At 38.9% G+C, this 17,029-nt stretch overlaps 1 protein-coding gene across 18 annotated transcripts in view; it reads right to left on the bottom strand.

Moving 5' to 3' along the window:
- The window catches only part of Birc6 (baculoviral IAP repeat containing 6), a 186,023-nt gene that overhangs the window by 156,612 nt on the left and 12,382 nt on the right, over positions 1-17,029 (bottom strand). For all 18 annotated transcript variants that reach the window (XR_013047380.1, XR_013047379.1, XM_042266804.2 and 15 more), the window contains exons 2-6: positions 14,407-14,588; positions 12,860-12,997; positions 8,174-8,367; positions 4,202-4,313; positions 3,301-3,383 (exon numbers count right to left, since the gene is read on the bottom strand). Coding sequence is in view for 16 of the 18 variants with exons in the window: in XM_042266804.2 (XP_042122738.2) it covers positions 3,301-3,383; positions 4,202-4,313; positions 8,174-8,367; positions 12,860-12,997; positions 14,407-14,588 (709 nt within the window). In the remaining 2 variants the exon portion in view is untranslated. The remainder of the gene's footprint in view (positions 1-3,300; positions 3,384-4,201; positions 4,314-8,173; positions 8,368-12,859; positions 12,998-14,406; positions 14,589-17,029) is intronic.

Genomic DNA, 17,029 nt, shown 5'->3' with positions numbered 1-17,029 from the left:
TTGGTTTTCTGTTGTGTGTTTCCTTGTATAATTTTTCTACTTGTAATTTCAAAGCAGTACTTGAGGACAGGCTCCTACTACCAAAGACGAAAAACTTTTGTTTCCTTACTCACAAAGAAAAATAAAATTTCGCTCATGAAACACACTGTTCTTCTGAAAAGACATATTTCTTTTCACATTGCACCTGCTGTTTACTATAATGACATCCTGGGCCATTTGTAAAGCACGGATTTCTTTCATAAACCCTTTCGCTTTAAACCACAAAGCACATATTTGAGCTACATTCTCTCCCCGCTAAGTTCTAGTGCCTTTTTCTCTTCTTACCATCTCGTACCTCAGTTTTAACTTTTCAACTAACTATTTATAGTCACATTTGAGTGTGTAAAATAAAAGTAAAAGCTAAGCAGTTATAGCTAATCCTAGGAATCTTCTATCCGACATTCCAGATAAACATTAAGATTTTAACTAGTATAGTCCTAAAATGTTTTTACTCATTTCTGTACACTAAGAAAAAAACAGGGTTTATTGCTTCAAACAATTTGAAATCCTTAGTGGCACTGAGTGAGCCACTCTGCAGCACCTTTCAGGAAACAAGAACATACACAACATTCCTGACAGTGATCACTAGAGAATATCAAGTTCTTCTAATTCTCCACTGCTCATCTATCATGAATTTGTCATATTATACTGGCTATAGAACTTTTTTTTTTTTTTAAGAAAATCATAGTCTCAGTATGCAGCCGTAGATGGCACCAGCATCATAAAAGACCCACCTGCCTCTGCCTTCCAGAAGCCACTGCACTCTTGATTGGCATTTAGAATTTTCCAGTTTTTAATGCAATAGCCAAACTTGTCACAACACCAAACATACAAAAGGAATTAACTCCTTAGTGTAGAGAAGCAAAAGCAGAACCAACAGGAAGTAGAGAATACCCATTTTTATTTCTTGAAGAATTCAACCTCCCTACAAACTCAGCTCCCTCAAGTAAAATATCAAGGTCTTGTTTTCCCCTTTAAATTGCCCCTTTTCTCTCTTCAAAGATTCGGAAAGCTCCCATGCTCAGCAATCTCACCTATGCACTTAAGAGCACTGAACTCCGAATATCAGACTACCAAATTCTCGAGAGTTTTTGAAATCCCGAATTCTGGTACATTCCAAATCTCCTAGCATATCAAGAAAAGATGGCACTTAGCTGCCCAAGCTGAAAATTTGAATCTGCTTCCCCAACACAAAAAGTTATGACTACAGGTACCATCCATGCTGACCACTGCGGTTCACATTTGTAATTCCAGCCCTCAGGAAGCTGAGGAGGATAACTGGCATGAGTGTGAGTCCAGTCTGATTAGACAGTGAGCTCATGTGCAGCCTGGGCTCACTTTAGGATTGACTCCATTTTCAAAAGAGACAGTTTTGACTGAGGTGGCACATTCCTGTGAACATAAAACATGGTGGCAGGGGGATCAAAAATCTGATGTGTGCAAGGGGGCACACAACTTTAATAGCACAACAGAGAGGCAGAGGCAGGTGGATCTTTTTCAGTTCTAGGTCAGTTTGGTCTATACAGTGAGCCAAAGCTACACAGTGAAAACCTATCTCAAAAGAGGCGGGGAGGAGTGAAACCAACCTCTGTTGCATTGTGAGTTCCAGACAAGCTTGGGCTACGTGAGACCCTGTCTCAAATACATATGTGCATTCTTAATGTGTGTGCGTGTGTTTTGGGGTCAGAGATACAATTCCATGGCTAATAGTACTAGCTGCTCTCACAGAGAATCTGAGTTCATTCCCAGCACTCACAGCAGGCACCTCACAACCTCCTGTAACTCCACCTTCAGGGATCTTATGCCTTTTCTGGCCTCTGAAGACACCTTCATATACATATGGGTACATACACAAACATACATATAAACTAAAAACTAAAATTAAAATAAAATTTTAAAGCATGCATTACATTCTATAATATCATTGTTTAATTTTTCAGGTGTACATTAAATGATAGTTTGTTTTCGAATGATCATTGCATTCATGTCAGCTTATCAGCTTACATGAAACTTCAAAACCAATTGTAGTACAAACTAAGTGAAATATCTGAAAACCAAATTTTCTATCCCTTACTGGACATGCACCCTTGGAAAACTTTTATTTTCTTCATTTTTAAATGAAGTAATGTATAACAGAGTTCAGTTTAGCAGTGCCTGACAGGGAATCCACACACTGGGGAGGCAGAGTAATGAGGATCCATCAGTTTACAACCTGCCAGATCGATAATACAAGCTCCAGACCAACCAAGACAACTACATGGCGAGACCCTAGTTTTAAAACAAACTACAAAAAAACCTGGAGAGGCAGCTCAGTGGTTAAGCATACTTGCTACTCTTGCAAAGATACAAGCTGGGATCACAGCACCCACATCCCACAGGTCACAACTACCTATAACTCCCCAGCTCCAGAGGATCCAACATCTTCTTGTAGACTCCGTGGGCATCCACACATGTGGACTCATACACACAGACAACACATATATGTAAAAGTTAAAAATAAATCTTTGCGCCGGGCGGTGGTGGTGCATGCCTTTAATCCCAGCACTCAGGAGGCAGAGGCAGGCGGATCTCTGTGAGTTCCAGCCTAGGCTACCAAGTGAGTTCCAGGAAAGGCGCAAAAGCTATACAGAGAAACCCTGTCTTGAAAAAAACAAAAAATAAATAAATAAATAAGTAAATCTTTGCCCGGCATGGAGCATGGCATTGCATTGCATACCTTGAATCACACCAGACCCACGTGAGTTCTAGGGCTGCCCCAGCTACATATCAAGTTCCAGGCCAATCAGAGTTATATGATGAGACCATTTATTTAAAAAAGAAAAAAAAAAAAAGAAAAAGAAAGAAAGAAAACTCTAGCCTTAAGACCTGAGTTCAACAACTGAATTCCACGGCTGTTTCTCCAGTCACAGGAGGGGGGGGGTTACTTAAAATTAGAACTGTGTATTTTAAGTACCTCTTCTCGATTGAGTCTCTGTTCGCCTTTCTTCAATGGTCAGAACTACACTGCTGAATTAGTGCTAGGGTTGATTTAACACAGCCTCTCTGGTCTGGTGAGAACCTAGTTCAATTTTTTGGCACTTTCCCCATGCAGATTTTGGTAAGTCTTGTGACAGAATATAGACAGACAATCTCACTCTCTTAGGACAGTGACAATAACACAGAGCAAAAAGACAAGAAGATTATATCAAGATCAGAAAAGTAAACTTTAGAAGCACTATAATACTAATTTAGCCTACTATGCCCAGAAAACTCAATACTCACCAAGGTTCATCCGTAGGCTCCCAACAGACAAGACATACACTACAAGTAAAGCACATGGCTCTATCATCTCCAGATGAGGCAGGCTGCAAAATATGTTAAAATGGAGGAGAGAGCAAGAAAGCAGGCAGGTACAGAAGGGAAGAAAAGGAGAAAAGAGAAACAGGAAGGGAGGAAGGAAAAAGGTATGGAAGGGCAAAAGAGAGAAAGGGAAGGACCAATTATTATTAAAATGGCTTTTCAATAATAACTCTTCAAAAAGTTCCCAATTTCAAGTATAATTTTCTAAGGAAAAAAATTTATAGTACTACTCTGCTCATACATAAATAAGTGTTCAATAAATTTGCAGGCCAATGAGGGCAACATAGTGAGGCCTTGTCTCAAAAGTTAATATATAAATAATTAAATGCAGTGTTTCACTGCATGTTTCTGGCTGGTCTGCAACTTACAATCCCCTCCCCAAGTCTCCCAAGTGATAGCATTTCAGGTGTATACCACTACTTCTGCCTTGTAAAATTATTTATTACATTACTTCAAGAATCTACTACTAGTTTATAAAAGCAGAAGTCAAACACTGAAAATAATCAAATATCCAAGGAGAGAACATTTCCCAAAACTGACATTTAAAGACCACATGAACTTGATAGCAAAAAAAAAAAAAAAAAAAAAAAAAGCAAATGTACCTAAACTGAAAGATAACTATTAAATAACTCCTTAATTATTTGCCCCCTAAATTTCCAATGTAGGACATAGGACTGGCATCACAACCAAGTATGTGGCAAACAAAACTCACAAGCACATATACAAATAAGCATATAGCTAGATTACACAAAAACACTTTTAAAAGGAAAATGTTTTTAATTAAAATGCTGGACTTACTGAAAGCTGTACTAGTACACTTTACCTGGTGATAAAATCCAGCTTGAGCCATGGGATCTGGCTGTGCCCACCTATAGCCAACATGAGGCCATGAGGTGAATGTCTCCCTTCTGTTAGCCTCACTATACATCAATGCCCTAAAAGTAAACAAACAGCATATAACTGGAGCAAGGCATCAAACCAAAGGGAAACTCTTATTTAATGCTGCAGAAAAGAAAATTACTGAAATATGAAAATCAAGTGGGAAAGAAGTGGAGTGGTGGGGGCGCATGCCTTTAATCGCAGCACTCAGAAGGCTGAGGCAGGTGGATCTCTGTGAGTTCAAAGCCAGCTTAGTCTACAAAGAGATCCAGGATAGCCAGAGCTACAAAGAGAAACACTCGAAAAACCAAACAACCAAAAAAAGAAAGAAACGAAAAGAAAAAGTGGGAATGATTATGTTCAAATTTTTATTTTCAACACGTTACCTTACAAATTGTAAAGAAAAAGAAAAGCTGGTTAATGGCTACAGCAACCAAATAATTCCACAGGTAGATTAAGTTAACTAATAGTGAATAACTGCCAATTAGCCCAGAGGAAATGAGGAGACTGGTAAGAGACCCCTGCACCTTTTCCTCAGGCCACAAGCCAGCTGACAGTGGGCCCCTCTCTCTGCTACACTAAGCATTTAAGCAGTGCTTGTATTTTATTTGCTTTTTAGTTGCTTTTTTTTTTTAACTAGAAATCAGTTTTTTGTCCTTTCTCTAGGAAAATCTTCCTCCAGGGGAGCTACATAATCTAGCAAATTTTAATTTAGTTTGGTATTGCTTAAGACAGGTCTCAACTGTGCAGCCCTGGCTGTCCTGGAACTCACTATGCAGACTCAACAAGCCTCTGCCTGCGGGATCAAAGGTGTATACCACTAAGGCCAGAAACTTGAGCAAATTTCAAAAACCATAATGCAAATTTTAAAAACCATAATGAAGTCTATAATCCTGGCACTCAGAGCCTGAGGCAAGAGCATCATGAGGTGGAAGATGACCTTAACTAGACTATCTAGAAAATAATATCTTCACACTTTCATAGTAGAATGCATCACTTTAAGCAGAGTCAAGCTATAACTCAAGGTATCAGTGAGTATTTAAAGGACAATAACAAACTGAAGTCCAAGAGACTTCAAGTAAGAAAGGACTAAGGGCAAAGCTTCCTCTTGCGCTTACAGCTGTATAAATAGTAACTGAAAGACGGAGGTGAGGGGAATCATGAAAAACAGACCAGAAAAAATGAATTTCTGGATAGTTCTCCAAAACTAATTCATACATAGTGTTCAACAACATTGCTCTAAGTTACTCAGAATTGCATTGTTAATATATATAATGGAGTTTTCATCTGAATCTGTCAAATGTTAATGGACTAGACATCATTAATGTAATTTTTGGCTGTATATATTATATATACTTATTGGATAGTTTTTCTTGTATTAGTTACAAGCTTTCTTTAATTTTAGACAAAAAGAGAGGAAATGTGGTGGTATTGTGTTCCCCAAAATATCGTGTACCTTAATAAACTTATAAGACAACTTTTAAGAGCGTGTGCCAGAAGGAGGGGCATATCAATATTAGCACTTGAAGCAGTTGCCTAGAATGCATTGAGCCCTTGGATCCAATCCCCATCAATGCACAGGAAGCACAGGACCCTGAGCTCAGCTCCCAGAAACAAAGTAAAAAGGAAAATTTATCGGATAGCAGTTCTGTTACAACCCAGGACGCAGCCACGTAACACTAATAAATGTTTCTTTTTTAAAAAATAATTTTGAAGGTTAGAAAGTGTCATGTATAGGTTCTACATCTATTTATGAGAAGGGAAGTTGAGAAAGTATCTCATGTAGCCCAGGTTAACCTCAACTCACTATGTCCAAAGTCTTTGTAGATTCATGATTAATGAAATAACTTGAAGACTCCATCAAATTAGTATTTGGGGACATTTTGGCACACCCAAAAGGAACATATGGCTGGATTTGGAACCACCTAGGTGACACATCCTTTGGCCATGTCTTTACGAGCATTTCCAGAAGTTGACTGAAGAGGGGAAAATCAACCCTTAATTTGAGAAGCACTATCCTATACCTGGGGTTCAGGATGAATAAAAAGGAGAAAATAAGGTGAGCACAAGCATTAATTGCTCTGATTCCTGACTACATACAATATCCTGCCCAGGCCTTGCCCCCATGATAAACTGTAGCCTCAAACTGAGCCAAAATAAGCCCTTAAGTTACTTCTTGTCACAAGTAATTAGAACAAAACAAAAATCCTATCTCATGATCTCATTTCCTAAAATACAACACTTATCGCAGTATGCAGTAGCTTCTTTAGAAAGCACTGTAACTGCAAAATAGCTCTGAGGGGTCGATAACATCCCCAGATCTGCACTGCTCAGACAACACTTGCTCTATCTAATCACAAGCTTCTGTTTCTTTGTTCCACTTACAAATAGGTTGCAAGAACATTTTAATGACAGCCATAGCATTTAGCACCTGATATTCAGGAGTGGCATACTCTGTCCAAAAGACAGAGACAACAAACATTCCTCTAGCATATAAAAATCCTTACCACTCGCTAATGTAATTAAGAGAAATTGTGTCTGTAATAAAATCACTTAACAAAAACAGGGCAAATGAACGATGTAAAGGATAAACTGCTACATACTATGAATATAAGAGCCATACTTCAAATGAATTAATTCAGTATTGTACTTGCTCGCATCACCACATACTATTTATAAACGTACTTCAGGAAAGTGCATAGAAAGTGACTCACTCAATGGAAATATGAAAATCAAAATGTTATATGTAAGACAGAAAATGTGAATATCCAATCAAAGCTATCAGGCTTTAAATTCCACTTTTTTTTTTTTTTTTTTTTTTTGTTCTTTTTGTTTTGTTTTGAGACAGGGTTTCTCTATGTAGCTTCGTGCCTTTCCTGGAACTCACTTGGTAGCCCAGGCTGGCCTCGAACTCACAGAGATCCACCTGGCTCTGCCTCCCCAGTGCTGGGATTAAAGGCATGCGCCACCACCGCCCGGCCTAAATTCCATTTTAACATTAATAAACTTTGGTACTTTTAACATCAAATAGCTTATCAAGATTTTACCAAATACATTATAAGCTTTAGTTTTACAAAAAACAGGTACTCAACAAATCTGAAAAAAATGATGAAAAAGGTATGATTTTCACAGTACTGTTTAAATCTAGGTCAAACAGCATCAAGATTTTAAAGAAATTACTCCAGTAAATGGGAGAGCCAGTTTCTTTTTTCTTTGAGAACTTCATAGGTGTGACTATAATTTTTTCTTTGTTTGTTTTCTTTTTGGTTTTTTTTTTTTTTTTTTTTTTTTTGGTTTTTCGAGACAGGGTTTCTCTGTGTACCTTTGCGCCTTTCCTGGAACTCACTCTATAGCCCAGGCTGGCCTCGAACTCACAGAGATCCACCTGGCTCTGCCTCAGTGCTGGGATTAAAGGCGTAAGCCACGACTGCCGGGCTATAATGTATTTTAATCATACCTACTCCCCCATACCCCTTCAAAGAACTTTTTTAGAATGTTTTTCATTGAGAACTTCACAGATAATTACAATGTATTTGAGCATATCATCCCACTCCTCCTTTTTGAAAACAGAAGCAATTTTATTTACACTCACATTTCTATATAGTATTTGTCAGAATTCATCTCAAAAGCTAATAAATTTCATCACTGATAAAATATTACACACCCAACAGTTATAATTGCTTAAAATTTCCTCAGCATTGGAATCTTCAAAATACAATCTTGGAATCCCCTTACATATACTCTTAGAGAATAAAGGATATATTCAACAGCAGCAATCAGCTCACCACAACATTTATGCATAAATGAAAATCTACTTTTTAGAATATGCTAATCATAACCAGATTTGCAGTACTTTTTGGTTAACCCTAAAAGTAGGAATTCAATCTCAGTATACCCCGCAGAGCAAGGGTCCTACCTGTCTACAGAGCGGCCTGGCCCCACGCCAAGTTCTGGACGTGCACTGGGTAAGAGGTAAGACAATCTGTCCATTACCGAGGACGCCACAGGTAAGGCAGCAACATTTTGATTTATTTTCTTGAGTTCATTTACAATGGCACTGGCAATAGACTTCAATACATGATGAGGAAGATGAAATGTAACTGTGGCCCACTGGAAGAAAACAGAAATATAAGCAAAGAGATAGATACTTCTTCATAGTTTTAACCAAACTCTTACCCTGACCTGATCAATTAAAGAGCTATGTATCCCTAATGTCAATTAAACCATCAGTTTATTGTTTACAGCAAGAATTTGCCATTAAGTAAAAACCTAAATCTTTGATTTAAAAATACCAAAGTACAGAGAAGTAAGCCAAATCTCCATCACTCATCACTGGATGAATAGATATGGCATGTGAATGTGTGCACAAGTGCATGCAGAATTGCAAAGCTTTTTAAAAGATGGCAACTTCATCATTCATGACAACATGGATAAAAGTACATTAAATTGCAAATTTAATTGCAATAGGCCTGGAACAAGAAGACAAATATAAATGATCACTTACATGCAAAATTTATACTCTAACCCATCAAACCAAAGAGTAAAATGACAGTTACTAGAGCTGATACAAAAGTATGGGGGGTGAAAAAAAAAAAGATGTTTGGCAAAGAAAAAAGTATGGGGATGCTGGTCAAAGGGTACAAAGCAACAGGAAGCATAGATGTGATGGACTAGCTGGTGATCATCTATTTGGCAACCTGTTTTTTCACTAATGCTATATACAGTATGCTGGCCACGGACAACAACCTACTGTTGATTTTAATATTCTCACCAGGAAGAAATAATAACTGTAAGGTGGTAGAGATATAACATTTCATTTTATTTAATCTCTCTACAATGTATGCATATATCAAAATATCACACTGCATCTCATAAATATATATATTAATGTTTGCTTTGGTTTTTCTTGTGTGTGTGTGTGTGTGTGTATTTTGTTTTGTTGGGTTTTTTGTTTTTGTTTTAGTTTTTGTTTTTTTGACAGTCTCTCTCTACAAAAGCCCTGTCCTAACTCACTATATAGACAAAGGCTGGCCTAGAACTCACAGAGATCCACCTCCCTCTGCCTCCCAAGTGCCAGGATTAAGATAATGTCACCATACTCAGCATGTTGAATTTTTATTTAATTTTGTTTTTGTTTTTGTTTTTAAAGATTTATTTATTATGTATACAGTGTTCTGCTTGCATGTGTGCTTGCAAGTCAGAAGAGGGCACCAGATCTCATTACAGATGGTGAGCCACCATGTAGTTACTGGGAATTGAACTCAAGACCTCTAGACGAACAGTCAGTGCTCTTAACTGTTGAGCCATCTCTCCAGCCCTATTTAATGTTTTTCAAAATAAAAATGTTTGTATGAGTGCAATGGCCAAGCACTTGCCCAGCATAAACAAGGTCCCAGGTTCAATTCCAAGCACCACATAAAAGAAAATTACTGAAACTCCCAACTACGCTGAAAAAGACAACTTAGAACAAAATAATAACAACTAAAGGTGGTGGAACATACCTATTATTCCAGCACTTACAAGACTGAGGCAGGATGATCGCCCTGAGTTCCATGAAGTATATGAATTCCAGGCTAGCCTACGCTACAAAATGAGACTGTCTCTCAAAACCCTCTCCTCCACAAAAGAAAATACAATACGATATAGTCCACGAAAATTAATAACTATTTCATCTTGAATGAACAATGTTAAGCACTAGGTGGGCACTCAAGCCTCCATTAATAAAGAACTTGGACAATTATAGTTACTGGTATATGTGATGATTTAATCCATCTTAGCACAATTATGTCTATGTTGTTTTCATCAAAACCCAGATATAGCAATTCCAAGCATAAGCTTTTTGGTCACCAATATATTAAGTCCCAGCTTAACTCCACCAGCAATAATATCCAATAAATGCTAACACTGTTGAGGCTGGAGATATGGATACAAATTTACAGCACCCACATCAGATGGCTCAATGGCCTGTGGCTCAGAATCTAACATTTCTAACCTTTGGGAGCACTGAAACTCATGTGAACACATCCACATGCGTATTCATAATTTTAAAAAATAGTAAAATAATGCTAAGCGTGATGGGGCACACCCTTAATCCCAGCACTAAGAAGGCAGTGACAGGCAGATCTTTGTCAATCTGTGGCCATCCTGGTCTACATAGAGAATTCTAGGAGAGCCAGGGCAACAAAGAGAGACCCTGTCTCAAAAAAAAAAAAAAAAAAAAGGTAAAACAAATCTTTTGAAAACTATTAACATTATTTAATATTATTGCTAAACAAGTTACACTAGTGTAAAAACAAAGGCAAAAGAGGGGAGGGATACACTGTAAAGATTCCAACTATATTTTCCCAAAGAAATAAATCCATATTAATTTCACCTTTATATTCTACCCCCAGATCACATGAAAACTGTCCCCATTCACTCCAGTACATACTAGGCATGCTAGCATAATACTACTGAACCTCAGCTCAATGGCTGGGTGCTTGCCTAGTGTGCACAAAGCCTTAGGTTCAATTCCCAGCATCACCAAATGGGGGAGATGACTCAGTAGTGAAGGAACTAGCATTGCATGAGAGTTTGGGTCCCCAGAAGCCCACATACATGCTAGGTGGGCCTGCCTCTGAGTTCAGTCTGGGGAGGAAGTGAGGAATCCCCAGAGCAAGCTGGCTTGCAAATACTAATCATATGGGTGAGATCTGGGTCTGACTGAAACCCTGCTTCAATTTATAAAGTGGAAGGAAGAATGATGGAAAATGATTCCTAATATCAACCACAGACTTCCACATGGGGGTGCGTACATGCACCACACACACACACACACACACACACACACACACACACACAAACACACACACACAAATGGGAAAAGAAAAAAAAACAGAATGAAAATCTCTTACCTAGTCTCTAAACTTAACCTGTTAATATATGAGAAGCCTACTTATTGAAGAGTCTTTAGCACCAAATAAACAAAACAAACAAATCTGACTTCCACTTGAAAAAAGGTTCTACGATAAAATTCCATCTATATATTGTAAATCATAAAGTTTGCCCCCTCAAAAGAACTTATGGGCATTCACTACAAGTGACACCCATGGGTTGGAGTGAGGCAATCTCTCAAGGACTTTAAGAAAGCAGCAATGAACTAAACATCCATGTGGTCACTAACATGAGGACTAGTAAACTGCCATGTGTTCAGTGGCTTTCTAATACAAAAGTATCTCTGAAAGGTGCGGGTCCACCAATCCACACCATAGTAATTTCTCAGGTTCCTGGAGACATAAATGGAAGAGACAGGGCACAAGCACAGGGAGAAATTACACACACTAATGCTGTTCCCACGTGAAGACCATCAGGGCAGGGAAGGCCTGAAAGACCCTGAACATGCCATTCCTCCAAGAGTACTTAATCAAAACAATACTTAGTCCTGAGGAAGTTTCTGAGATTAACAACTAAATTGGAAACTTGAAAAGTAACAGGGGCCAGGCGGTGGTGGCGGCGGCGTACGCCTTTAATCCCAGCACTTGGGAGGCAGAGCCAGGTGGATCTCTGTGAGTTCGAGGCCAGCCTGGTCTATAGAGTGAGTTCCAGGACTACAGAGAAGCCCTTCCTCAAAACAAAGAAAAAGGAAACAAGGAAGTCAAAGGGAAAAGTCTACAAACACTCTCAAGAGCAGTATGAACTACATGTAAATTACATAAGGGCTCAGCAGAGAAAATGAAAAATGAGTCCTCTTTCTCCACAGCCTTTCCAACACTGCTTTACAGATCTATATGTAAGATGTCAGGCAGGAAATGGAAGCTATGCACAGGCCCAACCACAGGGATTTCCTCACCAGGACGAACCAGGCCACCAGCTATTTTTCAGGGGTGAGAGCCAGCTAGCCAGGTTGACTATGCTAGATCAATCAACTCAGCCAGACTGAGAAGCAATCTGTTTCACTGTAACAGATGCATATTGTACCTGTTCAGCTCACGATGCTTCTTCCATAATATATGGTATGGAGAACAACAGAGCGTCTTCTGTACCACGTTGGTATTCTAGACTCCACCTCTGACCAAGGAAAGCATTTCAAAGAAGAAAAAGTAAAGTTCCAGCAATGGGCTCTTGCCCATGACATTCACTGTCTTACCATGGTATCCTCCAGAAAGAGGTGGCCTAAGAAAAAAGGTAATCTACAATACAGAGTCACTAATAGCTAATACTAACCACAGTACCACCCTGAAAGGTCAGAAGTCTCCAGAGGACTCTAATCATAGGCTCATAACACAAATTAGACACGACAGTGTATTCCAGCATGCGAACTCCTTAACAGAGCTAGTCATAGACTTTTCTTCTTCTCTACGCTTTAAGCTCGTTTTACCACAGAAGAATATTCCACCAAGAACATAATAGTCCTACCAAACTGGCTTCTGAGACTGCTACTTAGCAACTTTAAGCTTCTTCTGCTACTAAATGAACAGGCAAAGACCACAAAAGACACTGAAATCTCAACTTTATCATGTACACATATATCTCTCTAGTTAGAACATTTCTAGAGGAAGAGGGCAGGAAGAGCAACAGGACAGAGCTTAGTCTATCACAGCCCCAAACACATTTCAATTCTTACCTTAGCAACTTTATGGTTTGCTGCGGTCTCATGAGATGTATTTTTTAAGCCATCTTTGAGCTGTGTGATGAACAAATCATAACCCTCTGTACTAGAAACATCTACCTTCTCTATGCATGCTGATAAGAGCTGCTGTGCCTGATAATAAAAACAAAACAACAAAAAAAAATTAAACACAAACACAATAAAACAATCAGATTTTCCTTCAGCTAATTCATGATGGTTTTAACTAAACAAAACTTAACCTTACAATTAATTTTATATAAACCTAGTTAACCATTTAGATGAGGTAAAGGAATGCATTCAGTGTAGTAGCCAGAGGGTAATATAGTAATACAATAATTACCATAAATTAAACAAAAATAAATAAATATATTGAAACTATAAGCAAAAGTGAAACATCAAGTCAACTTTTAAACAAATACAAAATTCTTCAATTAGTATAAAGTGCTCACAATACACAAAGCCATTCAACAAGTAGTATGAAAACCCTCAGCAATGCTATCCATAAAGTAAAAATTAAAGTCAGTGTGTTGCCTCAAACTATAAACCCAGCACTCAAGAGGTAGAGGCAACCAGGGCTACAAATGAGCCTCTGTCTCAAAACAAAAACTAAGTAGAGAGCAAAGTATGATGGCACATGCATTTAAGAGGTGGAGGCAGATGGATCAGGAATTAAAAGTCTTTTTTTTTTTTTTTTTTTTTTTGGTTTTTTTTGTTGTTGTTGTTGTTTTTCGAGACAGAGTTTCTCTCTCTGTGTAGCTTTTGGTGCCTGTCCTGGATCTCACTCTGTAGACCAGGCTGGCCTCTGCCTCCTAAGTGCTGGGACTAAAGGCGTGTGCCGCCACCACCGCCCAGCCTAAAAGTCATTCTTGACTAGAGTAAGCTGGAAGTCAGCCTAGGTTACATTAGACGCTGTATCCAAAATTTCTAATTTCTTTCTCAAGCTTGGTATGCCATGTAACTAAACTGAAAAGGGTTTGGAAGGGATGAAAAGGAAGAAGAGCAGAAGAAAGAGGAAAAGGTGGGGAGAGAGGGGTACTAGGGAGAGGAAGAGACAGCCAGAATCAACACAGGTGAAAGAGAAAAGAGGAGAGGGAGTGTGAGGATAAAGAAAAGATGTGGTAGGCTAGTCTCCTATGACTTGGAAATGACGGGACGTGGAGCAACTGTCTACAATTACCAGCTAAGCTAAGTGTTGAGGCTGGCAGAGAGGGCCCTACATCTAGCCCTGGGCTGTTACTACCCATAAGGCATCTTGTTTGTTAATTCACTGTATTTTGGAGTCTTGTTACAGTTGCTTATCCTGTGCTAAGGAACAGTTCACACCTGAAGCACTCTTTCAACAAACACCAATTAATTACGCAGAGAAAGGTGAGTATTTAAAAGTGTGGTTCATGATTCAGTCTTTGTTTTTATGGGACTATACAATGTCCTTTAAGCACAACTTATGAACAATGTCCTAAAGGACAACTTAACTTCACTTGACACCCAAAGGTCAGAGGTTACCTTGTACAGAGGCACAGAGTGTACTTGTATCTACTTACCTCTGTGACAGGAAGTTCAAGCTGAACCACATCATCCTGCTTTGAAACTGGAGTTTGCAGAGCAGTGTCTAACAACAAGATTCCATTAAGGTCCTTCCTACAACCTACTGCGTAATCATCCACAAATATAACTTTATCCACAGCAGAAATATACTGACATTTCACCTGTCCACCCGGTTTAGCTGTTAAAAGAACAAAAATTCAACAATTAAGATTTTAAGACCAACAGCTTACTAAAAATATATGTTTACATATCAACTAAATGTGACACACAATTCTGAGTGAGGCGCTGAACTGGAAAGAAGTCTATTAAGACCATGATTAGTAGCTAGGGCAGTGGTGGCTCATGCCTTTAATCCCAGCACTCAGGAGGCAGAGCCAGGCGAATCGCTGTAAGTTCAAGGCCAGCCTGGGCTACAGAGCAAGATCCAGGACAGGCACCAAAACTACACAGAGAAACCCTGTCTCAAAAAAACAAAAAACAAACAAACAAACATGATTAGAGCAGACCAGAGTATGACCTATAAAGCCAGTCTCAACAGAAAACTGATTAAAACTTGGCAGCTACACAGCTGTTGTAAGAGACTGCCTGCCATACAGGGAAGCATGGCAGCAATCCCAGCATACAAGAGACCAAGGCAGAAGCACAAGTTAAGGCGGCATATTCCACAAGACTAAGACACCACACCAAAGGAGGGCGGTGGAGGGGAGTGAGGGAGACCTATGTACATCTACATGAAACAAAGAGTAAATGTGTTAAATATTAGGAAAGTTATTTCCACCATACTATTCTTTATTCTTTTCCCCTGAGGGAACAGAGGTGGAGACAATGATCTGCATGCACAAATTCAAGCAGGTTTCCCAGAATCATTTATTAGAGAGACTATTCTTAACTCCAAACAATGGATTTGACCCCTTGTCAAAATCATAAACCATTATGTGCAAGGATATACCTCTCAGCTCTTTATCTGTCCAATTATATTTCATGATCACAAGACTAAACTGCACAGCTACAGTAATTAAAACAGTGTGGTACTGAGGAAGGAGACATGGCTCAGTAGTACAGGACTTGACTAGTATGTATGTATGACTAGTATGTGCTGGATTGGGTCCTTAGAACTGCATATAAATAAAACAATGTGGTGTTGATGTAAAGACAGACATAGAACATAACTGGACAGATAAAGAGCTGAGAGGTATATCCTTGCACATAATGGTTTATGATTTTGACAAGGGGTGAAAACCAATGTTTGGAGTTAAGAATCGTCTCTATAACAAATGATTCTGGGAAACAATGGTTCCCCTATTAAGATCAAGTCCAAACTTTTTTATCCATGCTGGGAACAGAACTTTGGACATGCTAGGTAAACGCTGTACCACTGAGCAAAAGAAAACCCCAGCTCAATCCAAACTTTTTTTTTTTAAAGCTACAATCTCTGTAGCCCTGGCTATCTTAAAACCTGGCCTCAAATTCAGAGATATGCCTGCCTCTGCCCCTCATTTATGTTCTTGTCCCTGCCTCTCTCTCAGCTTAGACTTACCCAACATAAACCCTCTATGTTAACCCCAACACCTTCTTTCTGTTCCTTGAATTCAATGCTGTCAGGTTACACCACCCTGTCTCTGCACAATACTTACTATGATGATTTTCTTCTTCCCACTGTTTCTGTCAAAACTGACTGCAACAGGGCTGGCCTCTGGCTCTGTTGTTAAGAGTATCTGCCTAGCATTCACCAAGTCCTGCATTTGATCCCCAGCACTACATACAACTAAGAAGGATGGAAAAACAAAAACAACTAAATGGAGTGATACACACCTATAAACCCCAAAAGATCAGAAGTTTAAGGTCATTCTTAGCTACCCAGTGAGTTTGAGACCAGCATGGGCTACAAAGAGACTTTAACTCAAATAATAATAATTGTTATGGTAAACTGTAAAAAACTACTATGCCTCCTATATAGTATATGGGGTTCTTTGGGTTTTGTTTTGTTTTAGTTCTTGTGGTAATCTGTGGCTATTTGAAAGGTTACGGCAGAGGCAGGCAAATATCTGTGAGCTCGAGGCCAGCCTGATCTACATAGTGAGTTTTAGGACAGCCAGAGCTACATAATAAAACTCTGTATCAAAAAGGGGGTTTTAGTAAGTGTAATATATTTTTGCCATAGGTATTCCATTAAAACGGTATCCTCTCCCCAGTTTTCCACCATAAAAATATAGCTGGGTACACTGAATTCAAGTAAGAACTATTTGTCTTGTTATTCTTTGAGATAAGACTCATTGTATATCTTAAGCAGGCCTCCAACTCAAAATCCTTCTGCCTCAGCCTCCTGAGTGCTGGGATTACAGGTGTGTGCTGCAACACCTAGGTAAAAGCAGTATCTGCATCCTTGAGAGTTACAAACTACCAAGTAATAGATTCTACATTTCAACTGTTCCAAGTGGAATAAAGAACTTATATGTTAGTATGTATTCAAGTGTTTTTGAATAGTGCTAAGGATGGGGAGTATTAATTAAATAGCTCAGCTAACCTTTGTCCTTGAATGCATGTGCTCCGGGCTAGCCTGGGCTACACACACACACACACACACACACACACACACACACACACACACACACACACACA

The sequence above is a fragment of the Peromyscus maniculatus genome, chromosome 22 (genome assembly GCF_049852395.1).
Source record: "Peromyscus maniculatus bairdii isolate BWxNUB_F1_BW_parent chromosome 22, HU_Pman_BW_mat_3.1, whole genome shotgun sequence".
NCBI classification, from domain to species: domain Eukaryota; kingdom Metazoa; phylum Chordata; class Mammalia; order Rodentia; family Cricetidae; genus Peromyscus; species Peromyscus maniculatus.
Note: the sequence above shows the minus strand (reverse complement) of the source record. Positions and strands in the feature narration are given on the sequence as shown.